Source organism: Leuresthes tenuis, unplaced genomic scaffold (genome assembly GCF_036924035.1).
Source record: "Leuresthes tenuis unplaced genomic scaffold, fLeuTen1.0.hap1 SCAF_5, whole genome shotgun sequence".
Classification (NCBI taxonomy): domain Eukaryota; kingdom Metazoa; phylum Chordata; class Actinopteri; order Atheriniformes; family Atherinopsidae; genus Leuresthes; species Leuresthes tenuis.
Window position 1 is genome coordinate 15,561,690 of NW_027325359.1, and position 27,294 is coordinate 15,588,983.

At 44.7% G+C, this 27,294-nt stretch overlaps 1 protein-coding gene across 3 annotated transcripts; it reads left to right on the forward strand.

Annotated features, from left to right (window-relative positions):
- mon2 (MON2 homolog, regulator of endosome-to-Golgi trafficking) lies at window positions 1-27,294 on the forward strand. Of its 3 annotated transcripts, none has more exons than XM_072386261.1 (35): window positions 1-488; window positions 4,674-4,737; window positions 5,437-5,564; window positions 7,650-7,781; window positions 8,005-8,134; window positions 8,374-8,471; window positions 8,826-8,951; window positions 9,073-9,267; window positions 9,635-9,759; window positions 10,120-10,259; window positions 10,464-10,617; window positions 10,801-10,991; window positions 12,235-12,316; window positions 12,634-12,815; window positions 13,390-13,502; window positions 14,396-14,500; window positions 14,683-14,763; window positions 14,866-14,939; window positions 15,168-15,258; window positions 15,424-15,525; window positions 17,378-17,488; window positions 18,332-18,507; window positions 18,669-18,831; window positions 19,195-19,488; window positions 19,639-19,837; window positions 20,765-21,408; window positions 21,731-21,874; window positions 22,793-22,810; window positions 23,352-23,480; window positions 24,488-24,678; window positions 24,761-24,821; window positions 24,912-25,035; window positions 25,230-25,437; window positions 25,968-26,050; window positions 26,533-27,294. In XM_072386261.1, exons 1-35 carry the CDS (start codon window positions 381-383, stop codon window positions 26,694-26,696), a joined length of 5,130 nt encoding a protein of 1,709 aa, XP_072242362.1. In that variant the 5' UTR covers window positions 1-380; the 3' UTR covers window positions 26,697-27,294. The 3 variants fall into 3 exon arrangements, with proteins under 3 accessions (XP_072242362.1, XP_072242363.1, XP_072242364.1); XM_072386262.1 differs by having other exon boundaries at window positions 12,238-12,316; XM_072386263.1 differs by lacking the exon at window positions 22,793-22,810.

Sequence of the window (27,294 nt, forward strand, 5' to 3'; positions counted from 1 at the left end):
GCATTGTGGGAAGGAAAGTAGAGCTGACACGGCCGCTGATAGCAGACAGCTCAATTTAGCTAATATCTTCGACTTGTGACCACTTTCAGAAATAGAAACTTAAGAGTAACGATGCTACTTCGCGAAGCTAATGCCAGCGGGCTTTAAAGAGGGCGAACGTATGCCGGTGTCATCGCTGCTCTCCTGCGCACGGGCGCTTAAAGCAGAGAAGTGGAATACAGCGTCCATGGACCGCGGCGATTTTGTTTTCTTCTCCAAGGGAGACGAATAAAGTAGCAACGGATTATATCCTCGCGGTGAATGGGTGGGGGGCGACAGCGCTCCCACATTCCTTAACGTGTAAAGTTTCCTAAGAATTCTGTCGCAGACGCCGTCAAAAGATGTCGACCAGCAGCCCCGAAGCGGTGAAGAAATTGCTGGAGAACATGCAGACGGATCTGCGGTCTCTCTCCATGGAGTGCAAGAAGAAATTCCCTCCTGTCAAAGAGGTTAGCCGGCTAGTTAGCTTAATTGAGCCGTCACTTTAGAGTTTTGCACCCTGTCCCATTTGTGAATCTGGTACCTTTTGGTTTGTGATTGTGCTGATTTTCGATTGTTTGAGCCCGTTTATGCACCAACCGCAGGGCCTGTCTCTGTCTGCTGTGGCCACCAAGTTGCCTTCAGACTCCTCTAGTAAATTAAAAGTTGTGTTTTCCTGGTGGGCCTTTTCCCATATTAGTTGCTCAGTAAAGGGATGCACAGGTGTTAGGTGGTTTGCCCATACCAAATGGGTGATACTATAAAGCAGAGTTTTTCCTCACATGACAGCTCACTACAGGAACATCTTTATAAGAGAAACCGCTTTAAATGAAACTAGAACACAGCTATTGTGGCTACTTCAGGTAACAATGACTGTGAATTATCGTTTATCTACATAGCTTTTTTTGGACTGTATTATCAGGCTGACGTTAGGTCTACAAGTGGGTTTTATTTCAATACACATCAAGCATCTTTTCATTCAGCCTCATTTTATGTTGGAGGCTGAATCAAAGGAACAGAGACATGATCAAGTCCGTGATGCATTTGGAAATACCAGGATTATTGACTGAACTTTCGAATCACCATGTTGTAACATTTTAAACTTTTAAACATTCACTTTGACACATAAGTTTATGAAGCATAAGAGGTTTGTTTTCGACGACTTTTCTCATGGAGGACGTCTGTAAATCTTTCAAAACAAGCCTGCTGGGCCCAGCCAAGAGCGATTTCTCACTAGTTAGTCGTCTTATTTTCTTTCTTTCTTCTTTCTCTTTCTGTGTAATGACTTACTGCTCTGTTAGTGCCTGCTGAGTGACTTTGTGATGTAAGCACTGTGACTGAGTCTGAGGACAGAAAAGCACAGGGAGCTTCATTGTTCCGCTGCGTGTGCATGTTCAGATGGAAACTTAGAGGACGGTCAGCACAGCTATTTCTGACTCCCCTCAGACGAGACTCTGTCTGACTTGCTCTGCTTTCGGCAGCCTTCGTGGCGTGGGTCAGAGCTCATTAACATCTGGATGTGTTGCATTTTCTTGAGTGGTGTTGGAAAGGCTAATCCGCACGGCGTTCTACGATCATGAAGCTGATGTTATACAATACCGGACAAATGTAACCTCTATCCGCTTTGCTGCGGTTTGGTTTAGTTGTGTTTCCTGACTGGTTGTGTGTTGTTTTTTTTTTTTTTTACGTCACTCAAGTGCACACAGACAACAGCCAAGTGGTTGCCAAACTTATCTAATTCAGCTGATACCTGTCAGAGTTCCTTCACTCTAATTGCTTGTAATTGCGTCCGTTAACTAAAAACACTAACGGTGGTCATGCAGACTGTTCGATGAAGGGCTCAGCTGCATGAGAGGCGCTTTTTTTTATTTTTTTATTGGCCGTAGCAAGATTTGTTAGCCGGCTCAACAGGGAAAGGCGTATTAGAGCACATCAGCTTTGTTGGCTTTCCCTCAGGCCTCAGCCTTGGATAAAAGCAACATTAAGATTAGAAATAAGGCATTGCTTAGCCAGTGCTTCCAGTGTCTTTGTGTCCCACTCGGTACAGATTCAGTCCCTTGACTAAAGTGCCTGATGTTTCAAAGTGAAATGCGTGGCAGTCACAGTGGGCCATGAAAAGAAAACAGCTGATCTCACATCTGTCGTCCGCTCTCTGGCCTCGCCCAGGGGCCTGGCGATGTGACCGGCTTAATTGTTGATCTATCTTAATCCAGGTTTTCCAGGTCCATACGTGCATCCTTCCCTTGGCTATCGAAGCAGTGCAGGGGCTCACTTGGATGTCTGAGGCCACCTGAACTCTTATCCCAAACTTAAGTGGTGAAATGTGCCGCGGCCGCTCTTTTGCGACAAACAGGCTGCTGTTGTTTGAGTTCAGATGACTTCTGTGGGTGTTTCGGGGCCACAATGCAGTCTTTGAATATTGTTCCGAATGTCTTTTAATTTCACACGAATAATTGCATTTCTGTTTTGCTTTAGATCGTCTGCTCGCATCAGTAAAACCTTATTACGGATCAGTGTGCCAACGTTATGAAGAAAGAGGCAGTTTTGTCCTCTTTTTCCCAGCAAATCTTGGTTCTACTTCCTGCTCATTTCCTGTGGTGACATTGCACAACAGTCAGTGGTTTCTCATGGATAGAGAGGCCAAAAAAAGAGTCCCATATTTTCCAAATGAAATTGCAGCATGACACCCAGAGGCTGTCCTTAAAAAAACAAAACGTAGCTTTTTCCTCATTCAAATATCTCTGACTCGGCTGTTTTGTAGTTGGGTGAAATGCTTCCGTCTTGGGAGCACCTGTAGAATGAACTAAAGCAGATTTTCAGTGGGCTTCTCATTTCCACAGAAACAATTGACCGAGCAGTGTGAGTGGATGATGTTGTAATATGGCACAGCAATGCTGAAAATCTGACTCAATAAGCCCCTTTCTCCCCCCCTCAGTATGCTAAGTCAGTTCCAGAAAACTGCAGAGTGTCAGAGACTCCCACGAGGTGTTGCTACAAAAGTCTGCGATGAGCCTGACAATTGTTGCTTTTGAAAGACTAGAGCTGGTTTGCAGACATGGGTCAGTTCCTCTTTGAGGTTCTCCACACTGACAAGGCTCTTGGAAAGAGCTGAAAGCAGCAAATCCTTTCCTGCTTCCTCCTTACTTTGTGTCAAAAGACTAGAATGAACTTTTTCTAGCAGGTTCCTCCTCTCCCCTTTCATTTGTTGTGCTGTTATTGACCTCGGTAACAAGGATTTCTGTTGGTATACTTGTAAATGTGAAAAAACCTGACTAAACGGTCACTTTCTGTTGTTGAAAGGCAAAGGTTGTGAACATTGCAGAGTTCAGCAGAGTGGCTGAAGCCAGTCAAGTCTGAAGCTCGCCAGCTTTACATCAGATTTAAATGTAAAATGACCAAATGCAAAGCCAAAACTTTTACTTTGAAGACTTGTCTGGTTTGTAATATATAGTAGGGGTGATAGTTCATGGTGGGAAAAGGCGTTTTGACGCCTGTCTGTGGCGTTTTGACGCCTGTCTGTGGCGTTTTGACCAAAGGATGTCACCGATATTTTCATCGAGACCTCATGAAATGAAGTCGGCTTCTGAGAGAAGTCACGATGTGTGTTCTTTAAAGTTCAGCGGCCCGCTCTGTGCGGTTCTGTTAACTTTTTCATTTCAGCGGCCCGGTATTTCGTCAGCGTGTCAGACATGCTGGCTGGCATTTCATCTGTGAAGACCTGCGTCTCTGAAGAGGAAGTTGTCTAGATTTCCTTTTTTTTTGTTGTTTTTTTTCACTTTTCGAGAAGACGTAGGTCAATAAGCCAGACTCGGTCTATATGACAAGTCCAATCGGCGGTTGCTTGGTAACTGACAGTTTGACAGGTCATGAATTATTACCCTTCACAGTGGCTTGACCCCGCTGCGATTTAAATGACAAGGTGAAGCCATATAATCATCTTGTTGGCCAAGTCTTACACACGTAAAGGCCAGTTGCAACACAGGTGTCTGCTCCTAAGCAGAATGACTCACTTCTAATTACTATGTGCTTTAAGTATTGGCCACATGGAGCGTCTGTAGATATAATGCTTTGTTCCTCCTTTTTTCCCCCCTTAATCTGTGGGGAAGGCCCACATTTCTGTCAGAGCTGCAGAGATGATGAGCTCCGTTGTTGACCGTGTGGATCTTTTTCGCAGAGGTAGAACCGGTGAGGGGAGCACTGTAGTGAGGAGAAGGAATGGAAGTCAAAGAAGGGGAAGAGATGGTAGAAAAGGAGGTCTTGACAGGCGTGTTGTGGCCTGTGGTTGATGCAGAAAGATAAGAAAAGCCTCGGTTTTGACTGATAAATCTATTTTCTCACACAGACTCCCATTCAGTCTGTCTCAATGTCAACCCTTCCCCCTTCCCATCCTCTCTTGACATTTCTTTTCCCCCCTTTTTCATGTCTTAGCACAGCCCCCCCCCCCCCCCGCACCAGACATCTCACTGGGGGGAAATCACTGTCTACCCTCACATCCTTTTCAAGTTAAAGCCCGTTCTCCATCACTCCTTCTGCCCCTCTCCTCTCCCATGCTGTGTCCATCGCCGGCAGTGCAGCAGTGCTGCGCCATCAGTCTGTTTGAGACCTGTTAAGATGAAATGCTCAGGTAAAAGTCTCCCCTCTCTGCTCTCCTCTAGGCTGCAGAGTCTGGCATCGTGAAGATTAAGACCATCGCGGCCCGAAATACAGACATACTGGCAGGTGAGTGGCACGGTTGTCTATGAAGGTGAGGTGTGACCTACTTTATCTGATCTGATAGTGACAGATAGAATTTTTTTTTCCTGCCTCTGACCTGGTTAAGCTGTAGTTACACCATATAATTAGTTTATTCTCACTCGTGTGGTTAATGACAATAAAGCAGCTTTTGGCCTACAGTACATGTGTTCAGAAATTCCTTTTTTTCCAATTGTCACCGCCTTTGTTAATGAAATAAACATCTGAATAAACAGCAACAGGCTTTTTTTGTTGTTGTTCTTTGTATTATCTGCTTATAATGTACATATAAAATGACTTGAGCTGTTGTATTTTAACTTCCTTTTGAATGTATGCAAGTCAGATGGCCGCAGATTCCACCAAACCAGTCGATGCGCCATATTATCTCATAAGAAAAAGAAAAAAAAGCCTCTGCATTGACGTATTTGATATCCGTGCATATTTATCCCTCAGCTTCAGTTGTCTGCAGTCTTTTCATAGCTCCTCATTGGCCCGTGTCACCTCAAAAACTAATTTTGCAGAGCAAAAAAGCAGCTCATAGTTGGAAACGTCAAGTGTGGGATTCAATAAAAGTTTTTATTTGTTTTAAATAAAGGGGCACGTGTGTATTTTTTTTTCATTGGACTTTATTCCCAAATTGTGCAGAAATATTCTAATAAATGGTGTGACCTTCTCCTTTGGTTGCAGCACTGAAGGAGAACAGCTCAGAGGTCGTGCAGCCTTTCCTGATGGGCTGTGGCACCAAAGAGCCAAAGATCACCCAGCTGTGTCTGGCTGCCATCCAGAGACTCATGTCCCACGAGGTGGTTTCTGAGGTGAGAACCAGGGTGTCATCGGACGCGTGGACAGTTTTCTCCGAAGCGCTTTGCATTCTCCGTAATCGAGGATTACAGTTCGCCGTGAGCTCCGTGTGCGGTGGTGGCCAAATAAGAGAGGAGCTCAGTGAAATAAGGAGCCCAACTCAGGAAAAGGGTGACTTTAATTACTTTGGAGTTTAACATAAGCTCGCCGGATGGGAAAAGCTGGAGTCTCAGACCTGATATGAGAGCTGTTTCCAACTGTGAAGGGAGCTTTTTGAGCCACCTCACGCGCTCTCTGCATATTGGTGCGAGGCGTTTATTTAATTAGACTGAAATGGCTTTCTAAGCGTCTTCTTTTGGCGGGAAGATGTTCTACACTACAGGTGGAAGCTATTATTTTTATAAAAATGTGCCACGACACACCATTCGGTTCTGTTTTAATCGACCTCTCACTCAATACTAAGCACATGAGGGTTATTACAATTTTGAATGATTAAAATAGCTAGTTTTACCTCAACTAGTTGTTTCAGGGTATAAACTGTGATCAATGGAACCTTTACACCTCAAAGACCTAAAATACGATGTCACAGTTTTAGTTTGGCACAGCGAAAGAGGAAGATTTCCTCTGATAAAGCTGCAGATTCAGGAACTTGTCTCCATTTCCTTTCTGATGCCCTCTTCCCTACTTCTATATACTGTTTGAATGGCAGCCATCACTCTGCAGGACGTCTCGGATACACTACAAGTATCTAATTTTGCAGTACAGTAATTACAATGCACTACAATACACTAATTTTGCAGTAACTTTGGTTGCAAGCCACCCAATTTTAGACTTTCAAAGCTTCAGGGCCACATGGGACAAAGACAAACTGTATGTTCTTATCTGATGGAGAGACTATTTTGACTAATGAAGAGAATGTGGGATAGTCGCTCTGCTTTCTGGGGGAAAGAGAAGAGCCAGTTTAAATGTCTTGACAGAAAATATCTGTCTGTCTGTTAAGCCACCAGAGACACTGAATAACCTCTTAATGACAGCATCCGAGAAGGCATCTGATGGTAGATCGTAGCACTGCAGGAACAAGACTGTCAACGCTTTTCGATCCAGGCGTCAGAAACGCGTCTTATCTGAACAGTTTAATGATTCTGCGACATCCAAATCCTTGGAGAACAAAAGGAAGCTGCAAGGAAGTAATGAGAAATACATCTCTGAGCAGGCCGGGTTAAATCCTGCAGTTTCTTGACTGTAGCTGAGAATTTAAAGCTGAAACCAACGGTATTAGATGGAAATAATAGCAGTGCAGCAATCTGGCAATAAAGAGACCCGTTCGATGTCTTTAGGGCCGCCTGTAAACGTCCGACACATTAGGTCCGAAGCAAGAGAAATGCCTTAATTTTCCTCTTTCTCGCTCACTTTCTCTTTCTTGGAATAGCCGCAGTGCGCCTGTACGGTCATTTTGTGATGCACCAAATGAAATTCTCCCTCTATGTGCTTGAATTAGCGAGGCAGAGAGGGATATGTAACACATATGTTGTTGTGTGTGAAAGAGAAAAAAGAGGTGGTGGCTGAACAGAAGCGCTGCGCGCACACACACACACACACACAAAGATTTAATGTGAATTTAGCAAAAACAGCTGAGTGTTTGCTTTAGATTGCATCTGCCAGTCGACCAAAAAAAGAGTTTAAGTCGAGGTCAGCCTCCAGATATAATAAAATAGTCTAAACAGTCAGTTTTCCATTGTTTTTTTTTTTATTTTTCAGGTTTCGAGGTCAAAAGTTTACCTGCCAGTTTACATAAGAGCTACTCGCAGGATATGCATGCAGAGTAGTCTATTTTAGACAACTCTACCCAATAAAAGGACACGCAGTGTCACTCGATGTCAGCGTCAACCTTAACTGGCGGCTACTGAACCCTCTGATGTCGTTACCACGAAGCAGAGCCCACCAGCTGGTCCCACCATTGTGTGTGTGTGTGTTTGTGTGTGTGTGTGATTAAGGCCTGAGCACCAACGCCATGATAGCCCAAAATCATAGATGGAGTCACGATCAGGTGTTCTCACACAGGTTTCTGTTTTTTCTGTATTGTTTATGTGTGCAAACAGGCAGCGGCAGGGAACATCATCAACATGTTGTGGCAGCTGATGGAAAACGGTTTGGAGGAGCTAAAACTTTTACAGACGGTCCTGGTCCTGCTTACCACCAACACAGTTGTTCATGATGAAGTACTTTCTAAGGTACAACCCCTACACAACTATATATCACACACGGTGTGCAGATTTATGTCCTGTTCTCTTCATCTCTACCTATAGACTGTATTTCCCTTAAAAATAAAACAAAAAAAAAGCCCCTCTCAGGTATTCGGAATCTTGTGCCTGTAATTATTCAAATGTTTCTTGTTTTCATTACACCAAACATCACCACATCAATATTTTGCGTGCGTGTTTTGTCGCCGCACAGGCCATTGTGTTGTGCTTCCGCCTCCACTTCACCAAGGACAACATCACCAACAACACGGCGGCCGCCACTGTCAGACAAGTCGTCACGGTGGTGTTTGAGAGGATGGTTGCTGAGGATGAGCGTTTTAAAGGTGAGATAACAATGGGACGGTTTGAAGAAGGAAGGAAGGGCCGTGCACTGATTAGAGTTCAGTTTGTTGTTATTGGGATGGAAAATACTCAGATAAATGGGAAATTGGAGTTTCTTGCTGCTGAAAGCTGACGTTAGGGCATAAGGGCAGCTCGTGCATCTCAAAGTTAGATCTTCATTTAGCTATGAACTGTCACTTGGCGTTGCACATATTGCATTTCCATTTTATTTTGCCTAAAGGCATTGTGGAGCAGCCTCCTCCTGTCCAGGGAAACACCAACCGGCGGTCCGTTAGTACTCTGAGACCCAGCGCCAAAGATGCATACATGCTGTTCCAGGTATGTCCACCAGGGGGCAGAATCCCTCCACACAGTGCTTTGCCCCTGTTGCTCTGCCTTGTGTGAAACCTTTGGACTCGCTTGGTTTTGCAGCGAGCTCATGATCTCGTCACCTAACCCTAACCCCCCCAAAAAATGCTGTTGGTATAGTCACTGAAATTTAAAGCTTAGCATGATTGAAGAATAGACTCAATGGTCCTGTGTCTTTAAGTCCCCTGTTGTTGTTCACCCACACTGCACTTTCGATCTTTCTCCTAACAGCAGGGCTCAGTGAATGCACTGTTTCACCCTCTGTGATGTGCGACGGACACAACAATCCATTGTCCTGAATGTTTGTCGTGCTTCTTCCTGCAGGACTTGTGCCAGCTGGTGAACGCTGATGCCCCCTACTGGCTGGTGGGGATGACAGAGATGACCCGAACATTTGGCCTGGAGCTGCTCGAGTCTGTTCTTAATGATTTCCCAGGTGTATTCCTACAGGTGCGCACATTATTGATTCTGAGGATCAGTGCAGTGAAACAAAGGTTCCATCTTGGTATTTCTACATATGATTGTGTCTCAGTGGCTTTATTTTCATATTTTTTTTTCATTTTCCTTCCAGCACCAGGAGTTCAGTTTCTTGCTGAAAGAAAGGGTGTGTCCCCTTGTCATCAAGCTCTTCTCGCCCAACATCAAGTTCCGGCAGGGCAGCAGTAGCGCCGCCTCACCAGCGCCTGTGGAGAAACCTTACTTTCCCATCTGCATGAGGCTGCTACGAGTGGTTTCAGTCCTCATTAAGCACTTCTACAGCTTACTGGTACGGGGCTGACCTGCAATGGTCGACAGGGCAAACCTGTTGCCTGATGGATTATTTAATGTCTGAGGAGTTCTCTTAAGGACAGAGTTGATGCTCCTGATTGATCTGGTCTTATTAGCATTGGATTAGCTTAGTAGCAGTTGTGTCCTGGCTGTGCATCAAGCGCTTTAATGAGCTTTGCCGACATTTAGAAATGTAACATTGCAGCTGCATTTATTTCGTGGCGTTCTGTCAGTTCTCGAGATGAAAGTCCCTTGTGGTGCTTGGAAACATTCGCAAGCTTGCCCTCGTTCTCTGAGGCGCCGAACCGCTTCCTTAAGCCTGATACTCTTTGCTTATCTGTGTCTGGTGTGTGTTTATTTTACAGGTGACTGAGTGCGAGATCTTCTTGTCTCTGCTGGTAAAGTTTCTTGATGGGGAGAAGCCACAGTGGCTCAGAGCAGTGGCTGTGGAATCAGTCCATAGGCTGTGTGTGCAGCCTCATTTGCTACGGTAAGGAATAGGAATCTCCTAAAAACAACTGAGACCGTTGTATTTCCCACTGCAGTTGCATGTAGTATGATACAATCTTCCTGGTTCCGCGCCATGACAAAGATAGTTGCAGGTTATTATTACCTACATCTTCGATTATTATTTTCTTAGTGTGCTAATTAGCTTCTGCTAACGCCTTCTGTTTCCACCTAAATGCAGCTGAACCAAACAGTTGCTGAGCTCAGTGCAACACTTGAGCAAAGTCTGACATCACACATGAACCTGAGCCAAACGGAGCTTGAAACAATATTTACAGCAGCACACACAGTCGCCCTTTTAGCCCTGTTTTGGAACTGAGATGTTGTTCTTTTCCTTTCGCAGTTCGTTCTGCCAATCGTACGACATGAAGCAGCACTCCACGAAGGTATTCAGAGACATCGTTAACGCCCTTGGATCCTTCATTCAGTCCCTCTTCATTGTTCCCAATGCGGGCAACGCTGCAGCTGTCAGTGCACCTGCTGGTCAGTTGACTCTTTTTTTTTTTTACGGGTGACCCATCTTCACGTAATCGTTGCCTCTGCCACTTACGACCAAGTATTTTACACGTCCATGAAGTAAAAACAAAAACCGAAGCATCTCTTAAAAATTATCTGTTTGGAAAGGAAAGCTACTCAGAAGGAAATCACCAAAGGAGACCTATTTTATCCCTGTTATTCCTTATCTAGCTGGGTCGGGTTCAGGGGCTCAGGGCACGGCGCAGGGCGGCCAGGGGACGGGAGGATCCAGCGGTGCCCTGACCACCCAGGCTGCGTTTGAATACCGCGGCACCTGGATCCCCCTCATGACCGTTAGCGTCCAAGGCAGCGCAAAGGCTACATAGTAAGAACTGTTACTGCACACACTTTAGACACCTCCTCTTCCTGTCTGCCTCTGTCTGTTTCCTTTAATGTGAACACAAATATAGCACTCCGGTGTGAAGCAGCTAACATGCTGTGCAGCTTGTTTGTGACAGAAATTTCTTACATTTCCTTCGTCTCATTTGCTCTGTTTCTCCTTCCCCAGTTTGGAGATGCTGGACAAGGTTGAGCCGCCATCCATCCCAGAGGGCTACGCCATGTCGGTGGCCTTCAGCGCCCTTCTCGACCTGGTGAGGGGCATCACCTCCATGATTGAAAGAGAACTGGCCGCAGAGGAAGAGGCCGCTGCCGAGTTCAGGGAGAATCACCCCGACCAGGAGTGGAAGCCACAACCTGGTGAGAATAGTCGCAAAAGACGACTTTGTTCTTATAAAGCAGTGAAATATTGGCTGGGAATCGATCAAAGTGAACATGAACAGGTAGAGATGTAGTTAGAAGAAGTTCAATTCAATTAAATTTTATTTATATAGCGCCAGATTACAACAATTGTCATCTCAAGGCACTTAAGTAATATAGTCCAATTCAAGCCAATTGGAATTCAATTCATTGTAATCATAATCCAATTAATTCATATAGAGCCAATTCAAAAAATTAATATCCTAGCTAAGGAAACCAACAGATTGCACCGAAACGTGTCTTCAGTCCAATCTCCCATCCTGAGCGTGCCTGTGGCGACTGTGGAAAGGAACGACTCCTTTTAACAGGAAGAAACCTCTGGCAGAACCAGACTCAGGAAGGGTGGCCATCCGCCTCGACCAGCTGGGGTTTGAGAAGACAGAAAAGAGGGAAAAGAGGGGGGAAAAACACCATAACGCCATTCAAAGGATATCTGTTGGAACAGGGAAACATAGGTTAATAACCACAATAATGTCACATGTACATAAAATCAATTGTGAAATTAAACAGGGGGAAAAAGAGAGCAAAGTGAGGAAAGATGTGACAGATCAGGTCCCCCAGCAGTCTAAGCCTATAGCAGCTTAACTATGGGATGTTTCAGGATTACCTGAGCCATCCCTAACTATAAGCTTTATCGAAAAGGAAAGTTTTAAGCCTAATCTTAAAAGTGGAAAGGGTGTCTGCTTCCCGGACATTTACTGGCAGCTTATTCCACAAGAGAGGGGCCTGATAACTGAAGGCTCTGCCTCCCATTCTACTTTTAGAAACTCTGGGAACAACAAGTAAACCTGCAGTTTGGGAGCGAAGTGCTCTGTTAGGAAAATACCTTACAATGAGATCTTTAAGATATGATGGAGCTCGGTCATTAAGAACTTTATTTGTGAGGAGAAGAATCTTAAATTCTATTCTGAATTTAACAGGGAGCCAATGAAGAGAAGCTAAAACTGGAGAAACATGATCTCTAAATGCAGCAAACTGTGATGAATGTCAGGGTAAAATGCACTGGTGTGAATTAGGATGCAAGAAAATAGCACCTCTATGACCCCCTGGTGGCTGATAATACACCGAAATGTCTTTTACACATGCATGTAAGACGGAGCGCATATTTAAAGACATAAAACAATCCAAAATGAAGTGGAATAGCTGAAGGAAAACCCAGTGACGGTTTGTTTCTGTGTGTGAGGAGCCCACCTGGTGTGGGAGGAGATGGTCAATGCCTGCTGGTGTGGTCTCCTGGCCGCCCTCTCTCTGCTGCTGGATGCCAGGTAAGAATCTCTCCCTTGATAATAATAATAACTGATCATTTGTACTCAGCAGCCATGTCACACGTTTAAGCTAAGGCCTGGTGAGAAATTAAACGGGAGAAATAACTCAAAATCTGTTTTTTTTTTAGCTATAAATGTACGACAGGCAGGAACACGTTTGATTTTCAGCTCTAGTCTTTGTTAAATAGCTTACGGGAAGCCATCTCTGAAGTCTTTTCTTGCGGAGAAGTCATATTTGAACTTTTAAAGGGTCATTAAAAGTCAGGGTGTCGCCCGACGGCCTTACTTCACACTTCTCTCTCATCCTGTGTCTTCAGCACTGATGAGACGGCCACAGAAAACATCCTGAAAGCAGAGCTGACCATGGCCTCGCTCTGTGGTCGTCTTGGCCTGGTGACGCCTCGAGACGCTTTCATCACGGCGATCTGCAAGGCCTCTCTGCCTCCACATTACGCCCTGACGGTTCTCAGCAGCAACGCCGCCAACCTCTCCAGCAAAGGTACAGCACTGCGGAGGAAAAAAAAACACAATTTAAGCTGAAATTCATCATCATCTTCGACCATGTTGTGTCTCTCAGATGCATATGGACAGCTGAAAATACCTGTTCTGCAAACGCTTAAATAAAGTCCTCACAACCCTGGGGGATGGAATCTGGTCATGTGTGATTATGTTGCATTAATGAGCCCTTCTCATCTCCCATACGGTTTGTTGTGCCTAACATGGAAACTGTTGGCACACTCCCTGTCCCTGTTGCCCTGCTCCTATTGCATTAATCCATAACTTTTCTCTGTGGTCTCTAATTACGGCCTCGCAGGGAGCTGCGTCTTGGGACTGCAGACGTATACACACACAGCTGTTCTCAAACCAGCTGCTCAGACCGTCTCTATTTGCATATCATCTCGGAGAGAGAAAGCTGGCAAATTGGGTCTCGAGTCACGCTGGATTTTGCCTTCAGAGTTAATTAAGAAAGCTTTTCTTGCATGTCGCAAGCTTGTAACAAAACCTGATTGTGGGTGTTGCTGAGCCTCATTGAAAGACTTGACTGCTGTGTGTTTTCCGTGCGCTCTCCTCAGCCTACTCTATCCAGGGCCAAAGTGTGCAGATCATCAGCCCCTCCAGTGAATCTCATCAGCAGGTGGTGGCTGTGGGGCAGCCGCTCACAGCCCAGCCCCAGGGCACAGTGGTGGTAAGGACGCAGTTTTTGCAGTTTGATATTACTGAGTCACGCAAAGGAAACCGAAATGTGGTTCACGCTCCTTCTCTTTAGTCACGACAAAATGAGCCAGGGCAGGATAGCTTTTATCTGGGGGAGAGATGGGTTCTGAAAGGGTTTCGTACTCGAGTACGAAAGAAAACTTTCAAAAATACGTACTTTCGTCCAGTATTTTGTCAGTTTCATCTGAAAGTCTCTGAGCAGTTACACACACGCACCCAACAGTTGGCATACAAGGCTGCTCACTGTTGATGTTCTTGCTATAGGTCAGTGTTTCCCAGTCCCTGCCCCAGCACACCTGATTGAAATGAATGGGTCTTCATCAGTCTTCTGCAGAGCTGAAAGAGCTAAAGAGCTGACCCATTTATTTGAATCAGGTGTGAGGACACGTGGAAATCATGCCGGGCTGTAAGCTTTGAGGTCCAGGGCTGGGAAACGCTGCCATAGCTGGCACCCACTGATGAAAGCCTAATGATACAGGCACCTTTTCTCCATACGTCCCCATTCAGGTAAGGGTGAATAACACGGACAGATAAGGCAAGATTGTGCATCTAAATTTCCCTCTGTGGTAATAAAATTTCTGAATGTGCACACAATGATCTTAACAGTCTCTGTGGAGTAATTATGCTGCAATCAGTATATTCCCCATAGTAATATTAACGCATTTGTATCCCCCCTTACCTTTTTGTTTCTGCAGTTCTTCACTTGATGATATTACTATAAACAGAAAGTTGTGTACTTTCTGCTGCTTTGCTTATTATGATTGGTTCTGGAGAAGCGTGTTTGTTAAATATCTGATAATATATGCATGAAAATGTACTAAAAAAATTAATCTTTTGCTTTTTTTTGCTTTTTTTTTTCCTTAGCTGACTGCCAAGAACATCCAATGTATGCGGACCCTGCTGAACCTGGCCCATTGCCACGGAGCCGTGTTGGGCACCTCCTGGCAGCTGGTACTGGCTACGCTCCAGGTAAATTAAACACGTTCATTCGTAAGCACCAACAAATATGAGCAAACAGTTGCGTAATTACTGACTTCATCTACTACATCTGTCAGGGAATTCATAACTAAGAAAATGTCGCGCTTTGTTTGTTTTGAATGTTTCCATGTGCTTTATTTATCTCGCTCGCTTTCCTATTTGTCCTTTCAAAGCATTTGGTTTGGATCCTGGGACTTAAACCAGGGGTGGGGGGCGCCCTGAAACCTGGTCGAGCAGTGGAGGGACCCAGCACGGTGACTTTTTGATTTCTTTTTTTCTTTTTAGATGCATTGCATCTTGTGCCTGTGAACCACCATGAGCTCACTGGCTCCGTTTGTTGTCATTTACCTCCACAGGTGCTGACCACAGCGGTGATGACAGACCTGCCCGTCATCTCCAACATCCTGTCCAGACTATTTGAGAGCTCCCAGTGAGGCTGAGTCTTACTTTGTTGAAGCATCATTTGCTGTACTTTTCGTTTCATTAACGCCCTTCAGTGTGGCCCGAGGGCTTGAAAACTGCCGCCAATATGTCCTGATTTTGAGACTCGTCCCTTGTAAAGCAATTATTGTCCATTTGTAACCATTTTTAAATGCAAATCTCCTCTGTTTTTATTGTTTAACTGTGTATAAATGTTCTATTTTTGTGTGTGGTGTAGGTACCTGGATGATGTGTCCCTGCATCACTTGATCAACGCTCTCTGTTCCCTCTCTCTGGAGGCCATGGAAATGGCTTATGGAAATAACAAGGTAACGACAGTTTCTGCATTTCACCACCATGTATGGTTTATTTATTTCCTCTTCTCTCTTTTTTTTTTTTTTTGATTTGGTTAAGAAACTGTCAGAAACTTGCATTTGGGTACAAGTTCCATCCGGTATTTCACCAGTAGTTTGTGTTCTGTGGTCGTCACTCAGGAACCGTCTCTATTTGCGGTCGCAAAGCTGCTGGAAACCGGCCTGGTCAACATGGATCGCATAGAAATCCTTTGGAGGCCGCTGACAGGCCACTTGTTGGAGGTAACTTCTTGCAGAGAAAGCCAGTATGGTGCCGATAGAGAGTTAATATAAAAAATCTGTTATTCGGGATAAATGCTGTTGAAATGACAACATTTACATTTTACCTGCTAGAATAAATCTAACATGCTGTCATTAGAGTTTTGGAGAAAAAAAACAGTTCCCATAGTCCTTTTTCTCCTTTTTTCTTTTGCCCTACCCTGTAAATACCCCAGCCAGAGCATCAGTCACTAATAGGTGGTTGTTCAAATGGATTCAAAAAGCTGTGCCAGCAGCAGCAGCAGCAGCAGCTGCAGCTGCGGTTTCTATTCGCCGTGGATGCGTCCTGCTTTTTGCGTCCCTGTGCTTACCTCAGCTGACTCAAAACGTAGTAAAGGACAGTGCTGGGGAGAGTCGTTTTGTGTTTAAAAAGAGAACACAAATGGGACAAATGATGCTGGCATTGGGATTGCCTCCATTCAGAGGCACGAGACTATCTGATCTGAAAGCTCAGTCATCATTGAGATATCAAAAGATATAAGATGCCTTATGAGGGGCAGGATATTGCCAACTGTTTGAATCTGTTTCTATGAACCCACCTTTACAGACAGGCAAATACTCCTTTTTATGTATCAGTCGATCTATTTGTGTGTGTGTTGGGAGTTTTTCCTCACAGTTTTCTTTATCTATCTCCCCTCTCTTTTTGCACACCTGTTTGTTTTGCAGAAGGTAAGCTCAGATTCTGTCCTCCATACGCACTGATTCCACCACCCCCACCCCACCCCCTCATCTCTTTCCCCTTATTCCAATCTGTTTCTCTCCCTCTCAGTCTGACATAAACACGTCGGAGTTGAGAGGTCGCTGCGATGAATGTGTCCACTGTGCGTTTGCTCTGCTATCAGTGTTCGATCTTTCATCGTTGTGTGCAGTTTTTTTTCCCCACCGTTCTAAGCCCTGATTTATCACAAAAGCAGAATCTCTAGCTGCACCTGCAAAGTATGCTTTGTTCAGGCACTGAGCATCTTCCTTTGCGGGCTTGTTAAATCCAGCGCTTTCATATTTTAAAGAAAATATGGCCTTTGCTGTGTCTTCTCATACAGATGCAGATTGCAATTAAACCACAAAGCTTTAAAGGAGACACATCATGCCCCTTTTCAACAAGCTGGCGCAGTTTTCCGTGGTCTCTTTAGTGCAGCTGCAGTAACATCGCACAGCATTGCAATGACAAGAGCCTCGGTATACACCTTCATACAGCTTCCCCACACAAATGTGTCCACTGGGCTCTTATGTCCTCTGGGTTTGATGTAAGATGCATGCTGTTCAGTGCAGCTGACAACAGAGCATTTCTGTAGAGAGCTGCTTTCATCACCGTAGAAGGCTGAACGCGAGCAAGAAAATAAGCGTTAGGCTCAGAAGTCGAGTCCAAGCAGAGGAGGCCGGTTGAGCTTGATTATGTAACTTTACACCAGGAGAAAGAAGAAGAAAAAAAGGGTTTTTTTTGTTTGTTTTTCCATAAAATTTCCCTTTTAAGTGAATGCAAAAAGGATAATTTTGGCTCTAAAACAGTGCAGCTATTTAACGCTCTATATTTATGGGTTTTAGTAAAATAGTTTTCCTCGTAGAAATCTAAAGTTTGATGTCTCAGAAGCAAAAACAAGCTTTTTTTCCCCTTTTTTTTTTAATTTGAATCAAACCTTTCTGTGCTTAGCCTGACCCCCTCCATGCGCATCTGTACTTAAATGATTACACTGTCTGTCACAGGAGATTCCAGTCTTTGTTATGCAGTAACCCTTCCACCCTGATCACTGCTGGGAAACCCTGCATCTGTGTCAGATCTGTCATTGCATTGGTGTGTCTGCATTGGTGTCTTCTGTAGGTCTGTCAGCACCCAAACTCCAGAATGAGAGAGTGGGGGGCCGAGGCACTGACGGCGCTCATCAAAGCTGGGCTTGCCTACAAACACGACCCTCCGCTGGCCCAAAATCAGGTAGGTATGGCCAGAAAGCCACTCATAAGCCTTCCACCTGGAGTATTTTCTAAGACTCGATATGATTCTTTGAAACGTGTTGCATGTAATCCTGACATTTGGGAAATCTCCTCCACTGCCGCACAGTGACTCATAACAGACAAGTGTCTGCCGAAAGCTCAGAATGTGAAAAGTAGAAATGTCAGAGTCATTTTCTCTTGCCAGAGTCCGTGACCTTCACCTCTCGCTGAGACAGTTAAAGGGAAGCGCGCAGAGAGGAGGGCCGAGGAACAGAAAAACGAGAGAGAATGCACGATATTTGGCAGATTGTGCCGTCATATTTTAAAATGAGCTTTTTTTTTCAATTTAGTTTGCTGCTGTGTTCACTTTGGTAACTTTTTATTTTTAATTTTTTTAAATGAAATGGGTGAAAATGCTCTCTTTTTACATTCAAGCGGTTATAACTGCTTGAATTATTCATTCACGCATTCATTCGTTGTGTTTTCCACTCTTTTGACTTTTAAGAATTGTATTCAAAGTAGGACACGACAGTGATATTCACATACTTTCAAAGGTTTTTACTCCGTATTAAGAGTTACTTTATATCTGAAGTCACTTCAGTTTTTCAGATTAATCATGGCAACACAGACGAGCTTTATGCAGACTATTTGCAGCCGTCCATGTTTCCCCTCCATGAATCTGTAATGAATCGGTAATGAATCTGATGAAGATGGCCCTTTAGAATTATGAATATATGCATTGTGTCCAATGCAGTGTTTTATTAGCATGATTTACAGAGACAACGATAACGTTGGCAGGTTGTTGCCTGTTGATAAGTCACCTGCTTCCTCTTTAATTCCCAAGCGGCTGCAGCTGCTGCTGCTGAACCCCCTGAAGGAGTTGTCCAACGTGCTGCATGCCGACATTCGGCAGAAACAGCTCGAGTGTGTCCTGCAGATCCTGCAGAGCCATGGCGACAGCCTGGGGCCCGGCTGGCCCCTTGTTTTGGGTGTTATAGGAGCCATCCGCAATGATCAAGGGTAAGATTTTTACTCACTTAAGCTATTCGATAAACACTGGAATGTTTTCTGTTTAAACTGGCAGGCGTTAAACATCTATAAAATGCTTTCATATGTACTGTTGGCTGCACATACTTGAGGAAACTAAATCTAAGTGCGCTGTGTGGCCCGTTCCTCTTCAGCGAGTCATTGATCCGAACAGCCTTCCAGTGCCTGCAGTTGGTGGTGACAGACTTCCTTCCCACAATGCCTTGCACGTGCCTCCAGATTGTAGTGGATGTAGCTGGCAGCTTTGGCCTTCAGAACCAGGAACTCAACATCAGCCTCACGTCTATCGGCTTACTGGTGAGGTTGCACATTGTCTGTTATACACACAGGCTGTCTGATGAGGTGCGAGTGACAGGAAGACGAGGCAGGGAAATGCTAACAATGACCACCTGTCTTTTAAAGTTTTCCAGGGGTCGCATTTTTATTTGTAATGTAAGAGCATTTAACTGCCTGTACTGACATTTCATAAATGCTTTGTACAGTATTCAGGCCATGCAAAACCTAATATCGATCCAGAGTTTGCTCTATTAATACTCCTAGAGTGTATCTTTTCTCAAGAAATCACTTTAGAGTAATAGATGGCGAAACCACCAGGAGCTTCTCTCCAGTTTAACTCCCACTCGCCATCTTCTTCCATTTCCATTTTTTTTTTACCCACAGTGGAACATTTCAGACTACTTTTTCCAAAGAGGTGAGGCCATCATCCAGGAGCTGGAGCGAGAGGAGGAAGCTCTGCAGAAGCAGGCCCAGGAGAAAGGGGAAACCCTCAACAGGCCGTTCCACCCTGCCCCTCCCTTTGACTGCCTGTGGTTGTGCCTGTACGCCAAGCTGGGCGAGCTGTGCGTCGACCCGCGCCCGGCCGTGCGTAAAAGCGCCGGCCAGACATTGTTCTCCACCATCGCTGCTCACGGAACCCTGCTGCAGCAGCCGACTTGGCATATCGTGGTCTGGAAGGTTAGCGGGCTGGAATTCGTCTCCATCTTTTGATTTACTTAGACTTTAGAGGAAAAAATTGTTTTAGCTCCAATATATGCATTATTCTGCTCCGATTTACTGTACAATGTCAGAGAATAAGCAAAATCAAGAATAAAACCTCCTTTGTAGGTATTGTTTCAGCTGCTCGACTGTGTGAGGACGTCGTCCACCACGGCGGACAAGGAGAAGATAGAGTCCGGTGGCGGGAACATCCTCATCCACCACTCACGTGACACCGCTGAAAAACAGTGGGCAGAGACGTGGGTATTGACATTAGCCGGGGTGGCACGCATTTTTAACACAAGGCGATATCTCCTCCAGCAATTGGGTAAGTCCACATGTGACGCTCGGCCACAGTGATGGCTGTGGTACACAACAGCCTTCCTTTAAACCTTTCCTTTGAAGCTTTCTGGTAAATCTGTGCCTGGCTGATGTTACTGGTGAAACTGCCAAAAGGCTGGGACACTAACATATGAATCAGAATCGAACGCAGTGATTTGCGATTCCCATCGAGCAATATTTTATTCACAGTAGAACTTAGAAAACATATCAGATGTTGAAAGAAAACCTTTTTGATTATTTAAAGGCAGCAAGACGTCTGGAAACTAAAGGCTGAAAAAGTAAGTGGTGCTAAATGGAAACAGCTGGAGGAGCATGTTGCATCCAATTAAGTAGGTTAGCAGCAGGTCAGAAACACGATTTGGGTGTAAGAAGAGCACCTTAGAGACGCAGAGTCTCTCAGAAGTAAAACTGGGCAGCTTTTACAAATTCATGATGAGCTCATTTTTCATGATAAAGTAAAATGTCTCACTTTTAACATCCGATACTTTCTTATGTTCTGTTGTGAATAGAATTTAGCTTCACCAGATATACAAATCAGCGCACTTTTGTTGGTGTGGTACCTCCATACCAGTAGCTGCGTTGTGCCCCATGTGGACGGGATTTGTTTCACACTGAGATGTGAATAAGGAAACGCTAATTTCCATTACATGAGGTCACTGGTAAAATAAAGCGCCGCTCTATCGCACTACAGGAGAAGTGCACAGAATTATTTCGAAGATGGCTTTTCCTCTTCCGTGCACCCTAGATAACATGAACATCAATAGTTGGTGATTTGATATTCTCAAATAGGCCTTTTGTGACTACAGAACCTCACATATCAAAATGTAAAGTGCGTCTATTTCCAGTTTGCCTTAACTGCTAATTAGCAGCTTTGCACTAACAGGCCCACTGTTTTTTTGGTGTGTATCTGCAGGGGATTTCTTCGAGGCCTGGGAGGTGCTGCTGAACCACATTCAGTCAGCTGCTCTTAGTAAAAACAACGAGGTGTCCCTGGCTGCCCTCAAGAGCTTTCAAGAAATCCTACAGATCGTCACACCCGTTAAAGACTCGGACAAAGCGGGAGACGCGCTCGCTGCCATGGGCGTCCCCCCAGTCCTCATCGACCCTCTCTCAGCATCCGGTCCTGGCAGACCTCTGGTGCGGTCAGATTCGTTGGTTGAAAGGTTGACCAGGTACAACGGGGCCGAGCTGCAGGCGCCGCCACCAGGCGAGGAGTCAGCCTTGGAGGACTCGGCGTTGTGGTGGTCCGCGTGGAACACGTGGTACCGAACGGGAACGGACAGCACGAGGCCGCCGAGCGGCCCGACAGAGAAGCTCGCCTTCATCCCGAGTCAGCCTTTCCTCACAGCATTGATCCAGATTTTCCCAGCACTCTACCAGCACATCAAAGCTAACTTTAGCATGGAGGATCTGAAAAAGCTCGGGGTCATCCTCCACGGGGCCGTATCTGTGCCTATCAGTAGCGATGCCTCGCCCTTCATCCTCCCCTCCTACACTGAGGCGGTGCTCACCAGCCTGCAGGAAGCTGTACTTACAGCTTTGGATGTTTTGCAGAAGGTAGGAAAAGGAAATGGAAAAACGTATCCATACCAACAGAGTTTTTTAATACATGATATTTGGTACATAAAGTTAAAATTGGGGGGAAGTGTCATGCTTTCCTAGTGGTGTAAAATGTCAGCATCCACAGTTTAAATCCATATATCCCAGTAAGTCATACAGTGGCTTTAGTGTTTGAACAGTACATGCTGCTAAAAGTTGTTTCTTCCTCTTTTATATCAACTCAGCCCGGGAAAAATGTTTCCATTTGCTAAAGTATGCAATATGCACTCCCGTGGTGGATGACAGCACTGTTTGTTCCTCCCTTCCCTCCCTGCTGCAGGCCATCTGCGTGGGCCCGGAGAACCTGCAGGTCATGTACCCGGCCATCTTTGAACAGCTGCTACTTTTCGTTGAGTTTTCCTGCAAGCCTCCTCAGTACGGCAGGATGGAAACCAAACACGTGGCCAATGCCAAATACAACCAGGTACGGAATGCAGCAGATCATGGAACTGCTTGTTGTTTGTTTTGTTTTGTTTATTTCCCCCCTGAGCAACTTATTCAGTTTTTTTTTTTCTTTAAAATGATGGATGACATTGTTTTTCATTATTCAGTTCCCTTCAGCCACCTTTTCTTTGATCTTTCTTTGAAAGAAGTCCCCCCCCTCCTCCTCCTCCTCCCTTAAGTGTAGTTTATATGAAAGCACTAACATGAAGTTTGTCAGATTGTCCTCGGCCCCCGTTAGACGCCCCAAAACCATTTCCTCCTCAAATCCCCTTCCTCGTTTATCATTTTGCTGCCAACATGCCAGTGGAATGTTTGACCGCTGTTCAGTCGCAACACGTTTTACATTCACGTTTTTCTAAGACACCCAACTCATTTTAAGGAAGATCACTCGCTTTAGGAAAAGAGAGCGACATTTATTTAGCACTGTCCTGTCATCAGTGTCTACAAGTTAGCTCGTCCATAAGCTAGAGATCCAGCAGAATCTTTCTGCTCCAACTCCAACTGGACCTGGATCACGACTGTTCAGCCTGCATGTGGGGCACAGGCTCCACTCGACCATTTTTTTTTTTTTTTTTTTTTTTGCTGTTGATCTGAATCTGTTTGAGCTGTTGAATTGACACGTGCAAACAAAATCCCCACCGAGCCAAACAGATGTTATGGGTGGTCTTTAATGTCTTTTTGGATTTCATCCATTGTTAGGTTGACCTAAAGGTCTCTGGTGATAAAAGTGGGGGGAAAAAAAAGGGAGGGGGCGGGCAGACAGACCTGATTTTATTTTTATTTTTTTTTAAGTTAATTTAGCCAACAAACCACTTCAGATACAACTCTAAAACAGCAGTTTAATTGCAGTCTTTTCTCATTCTGTTTCTTGGAACCACTCGCTGGATAACCATTTTAGATCCAGCTATTTGCACCGGTGAGTTTCATCATCTCCTTAAGCCCCATCTATAGTTGTACTAAGCTGTGCTGAATGGTGATGACCTACCCCCTGCGGCAGATGAGAAATCGGTCCGCATGGTAGGCTCTCACGTCTCATCTGCGTCTTTCACCACTCACTCCATGCTGCCCCCACCCTCCCACCCACCCCCTCTGCCTGCCACTAACTGGTGGTTTCTGCCTCTGTGTGCACAGTCCCTGTGGACTTCATTTTCAGTCGACTCTGTGATTCCGGTGATGTTCATACGCACACGTTTGGTTCTGTTAATACCTCTTAAAGGCACACTTTGAAGAATCAATTCATTTGTTTGGCTCCAACATCTCCACGGAGACCATCAAAAAGCCTTCTTGAAGCAAACTAATTGTCTTCCAGTAACTTTGAATTTGTGTGCAATTTTTTTTTTAATCCTCGCCGCAAAGTGTGCTTTTAAGCCCCGCTTTCAGTGTGGCTCTACCAGACGGTCGGAGAATTATTGTTCAGATTTGTTTGATTTTTTTGTTGAAACTTCCTGTCCCCGCAGGCAGAATGGGTTGCCTTAAACTATGTGCCCTTTGCTGAGCGCTCCTTGGAGGTGGTGGTGGACCTGTACCATAAAACAGCGTGCCACAAGGCTGTCATCAGCGAGAAGGTTCTGCAGAATATCATCAAGGTATTTTCAGAAGAATACTATACATTTTTTTTTTTATAGGATTGCTAGGATTGTTTGCTTGATTGGATGTGTTGGAATTCCTTTCTACAGGCTTTGCATTCTTGTACTCGCTGAGAAACTGAAGTGAGGGGTTTGGAATACAGAAATACAGCTGTGATTCAGCTTCTTAAGTTAGAAATATGTCACCGCATTAACGCTGCGGTTGAAGTTCTGCTAAATTGGATGACGTCGTCGACATGATTCAGGCATGGCAATGATTCTGAAGTGCTTTGTTTGTTTGGGAGAAAGCGACGGCATGAGGGCGCGGGATCAAAATGCCTCCAGGAAATGTGTTGTTTTAAATTCACCGTGTCTTTCTGCTCGTTTGTCGACGTCCACCAGCCTCGGGCACATTTGGCTTTGACTTCTCTCTGACCCTGACGACATCGAGCTCAGGGATCGCAGCCCATATGTTGCAAATGCAAAATGCACTCAAACATGTTCATAAAGAAGTCTCTCAAAAAAAAAAAAAATCTACATCTTGGTAACCTGAAGCCATGAGAGGCATAGCTTCCAAAAGTCCCCCCCCCCCCTCCATTTTGACACCTGCATTTAACTGCTCTTTTCCCACAATGTGTTTCTTCTCAAACCCCAAATTGAAGATGGTTGTTTTGCCAAGGATCTATTAGGCAGATTCCATACGGACACATCCAAATGTCGCTCCCACCCTTTTCTGGCTCCAAAGTAAGGGTGATACTTGTAAAATCTCCACAACCCAGCTGCTCTTGGAAAAGATCACTTTGTCATAAGGAGAGCCTGTTGCTTTTTCAAGAATAACATTTGAAAAGGACCATTGGTGGCTTCAAAAACGCCTTTAAAAGTCTTGTTTTGATGTCAAAGCTGAGGGAATGCAGGTCTTTCCACTTCGAATAAAGACGCGAGAAGAAATATTTTTCTTTGAGGTTTTCTAAAGCTTCCAGCTTTAATATCTGTTATTATTTCTCCTCTGTTTGTTTTCGACCCTGAAGGCTTTAAGAATGCCTTTGGGTTTGAAGTATGCCTGTCCGTCAGAGAGCACCTGGAAGCTCGCCGTGTCATCTCTGCTTAAGGTGCTGTCTATTGGACTGCCGGTGGCCCGCCAGCACGCTTCGTCCGGGAAGTTTGACACTATGTGGCCAGAGTTGGCCAATGCCTTTGAAGACTTTCTCTTCACCAAAAGGTACGTTTTTGTTCACGGGTCGATGTTGATTAAGCAAGTTCTAGAAGGCCAATAAAGCAAGCAAACTGTTCTCCTTTTATAGCACTCCCCCCGATAACCTGTCCATCCAGGAATTTCAAAAGAATGAAGCCGTTGATGTTGAGGTAAATATCAGCTTCGGTGATTTTTGGAATGTACGTATATGAAAAGATGTAGTGAGCTCTCCAGACATCTACCGTGTGACTTCTTTTTAGGTTGTCCAGTTGATCAGCACAGAGATTTTGCCATTTGCCAATTTCATCCCCAAAGACTTTGTTGGCCAGATCATGGCTATGCTCAATAAGGGTTCCATTCACTCCCAGTCTCCCTCGTTCACAGGTAAGTAACTGACCTCTCATTGTTTTTGGAATCTTGCTGTGTAACCATACCGTGGTTTATCACTGCAATAACAAGGCCGCAGGTCTTCGTGTGTTGAACCAGCAACTAAACTCCTGTCCGTCCTCCTACCGTCAAATCACTTTGGATAATTCGGCTAATCACGGTCTTAATATGCAAATGTTTCCTTTCAACAGAGGCAGAAATAGACGTGCGGATGCGGGAGGAGTTTTCGAAGGTGTGCTTCGAGACGTTGCTGCAGTTTTCTTTCAGCAACAAGGTGTCCACCCCGCAGGAGGGCTACATCTCTCGGATGGCGCTCTCTGTGCTCCTCAAAAGGTCCCAGGATGTTCTCAGACGCTACGTAGAGGACGAGCGGTTGAGTGGACGCTGCCCCCTGCCGAGGTGCAACCCCCGTTTCCACCACAGAACTAAGAGGAGCTGCATGTTGCTCCGGCTTTTAACCACAGGGCGCAAAACCAAGACCACTTTAGTTCCATCTATATGTGCATTACATACTGGGTTTAATGCTACAATGTCCTAAGCATTTTTGCCACTAACTAAATAAATAAACTAACAACCAATTGGGAGGTGGAATGGGAGTCCAGGTGTTTAGAATATGCTCTGCTAGTTTGTTTTGATCTAACGTGCAAAAGCCTGATCTTGGTATACGAAGGCGATGTTTTCCTTTTTGATTCATGCTAAGCACTTCGTACTTTTTCCATCTCTCTGATCATCTGATCGTCGTCACATTTGGTCGTTTGCGCATTATTTTGCTGTCTCTTGTTTTCTTAATCCTACAACGACCCGTTCCTTGGCACCTGTCGTCAACAACAACATACCTGTGACAGAAAGGGTGACGCTCACCCTTTCTGCTTTTCTGTCGTTTTATGTCTTTTAAGCTAACGACGTCCGTTGTGCCTTTTTCATTGTAGGCAGCAGGTGACCGAGATTATCTTTGTACTGAAAGCTATCAGCACTTTGATGGACTCGCTGAAAAAGACACACCCGGAAAACGGTAAGTATCGTACTATGTAGATGATTGAATGATTCTTAGAATGACAACGAGGCGTAATGGGGAAGAGAGAAAAAAAAACTGTGCAGCCGCCATATTTGTCATCTGCTCATTTTGAAAATGTGCCAGAGTACTATGGGGACCATTTTTCAGTGTTATCTCTGATCTGTGGAGAACTGTTTGTTTCCAACAAGGTCAATTAGAAGAATTCTTTTTTTTTTTCTTTTGTATCTGTAACAAATCGGAGCGAGACAATGTGAAATTAGATTTTTCAAGTGTCCTTGAACATGTTTGTATTACAATGCCCTTTATTCAGAGCAAAAAACTCATTTCCACATGCCTATGGGAGTTTCATCAAGCAAATGATTTCTTTGATTGTCCTCTGGAACAAATAATATTTTTCTCCTTCCTCTCCCTCCCATCACTACTTGTCTGTATTTTCTTTCTTTCTCTCTCTCTTCTGTTCTTTTGTTTGCTGCCTGCAGTGGATGGTAATACGTGGGCTCAGGTGATCGCCCTGTACCCTACGCTAGTAGAGTGCATTACATGCTCGTCATCCGAAGTGAGCTCAGCCCTGAAGGAGGCCCTGGGGCCCTTTAAAGACTTTATGCAGCCACCTGTCTCCAAAGTCCAGAATGGAGAATCCTGACCAGGCTCACTCTCAGCTCCTTGTTTTTATAACGAAGAAATGTTGATTCTTTATTCTTATTCTGGGCGCCTCACAAGTGCTTGGACATGAACTCCACATGAACTCAATCTACGGTGACGTGAAGCAAACCAACACGAGGCCGCCTCAGACCACATCAGTGACCCTTAACTTCATACTCATCATTGTGTGCTTCTTATGTGGGCTGATGATGCGTTTGTCTCCCCTCCCCTCCCCTCCCTCCATTCTCATACAAACTGACTGCAATTGCCTGTTAACTACAGAGATTAAAAGAAAAATTGCAGTGTTGCCTCTGAGTTTTGTTTAATTTATTCCCCTGAAGAGGCTGCATCGATGTACAGTGTGTGGTGATGGTGTTTGATCATGTAATTAATAATAATAATTATAATTGGGGGAGAAAAAAAAAAGCAAAAACTGGGGCTTAGACTTTTGCAGCATTTTCCACAGTGAAGATTTTATGCAAAAAAAAACTAAAAAAAAACAAACAAATCTTACTGTAACATTCCATGTCATCTTTAGCCAGCCATCTGAGAAGGATTGTATGTGTCTGTATAAAATAAATGGGACAGTTCTACAATCA

Excerpts from the sequence above, each read along its gene's own strand:
- mon2 (XM_072386261.1), top strand. The coding sequence starts at position 381 with ATGTCGACCAGCAGCCCCGAAGCGGTGAAGAAATTGCTGGAGAACATG. Across the intron at positions 10,992-12,234 it reads GGAGTGGAAGCCACAACCTG|GAGCCCACCTGGTGTGGGAG; the intron begins GTGAGAATAGTC and ends TCTGTGTGTGAG. Across the intron at positions 24,679-24,760 it reads GACTTTCTCTTCACCAAAAG|CACTCCCCCCGATAACCTGT; the intron begins GTACGTTTTTGT and ends CTCCTTTTATAG.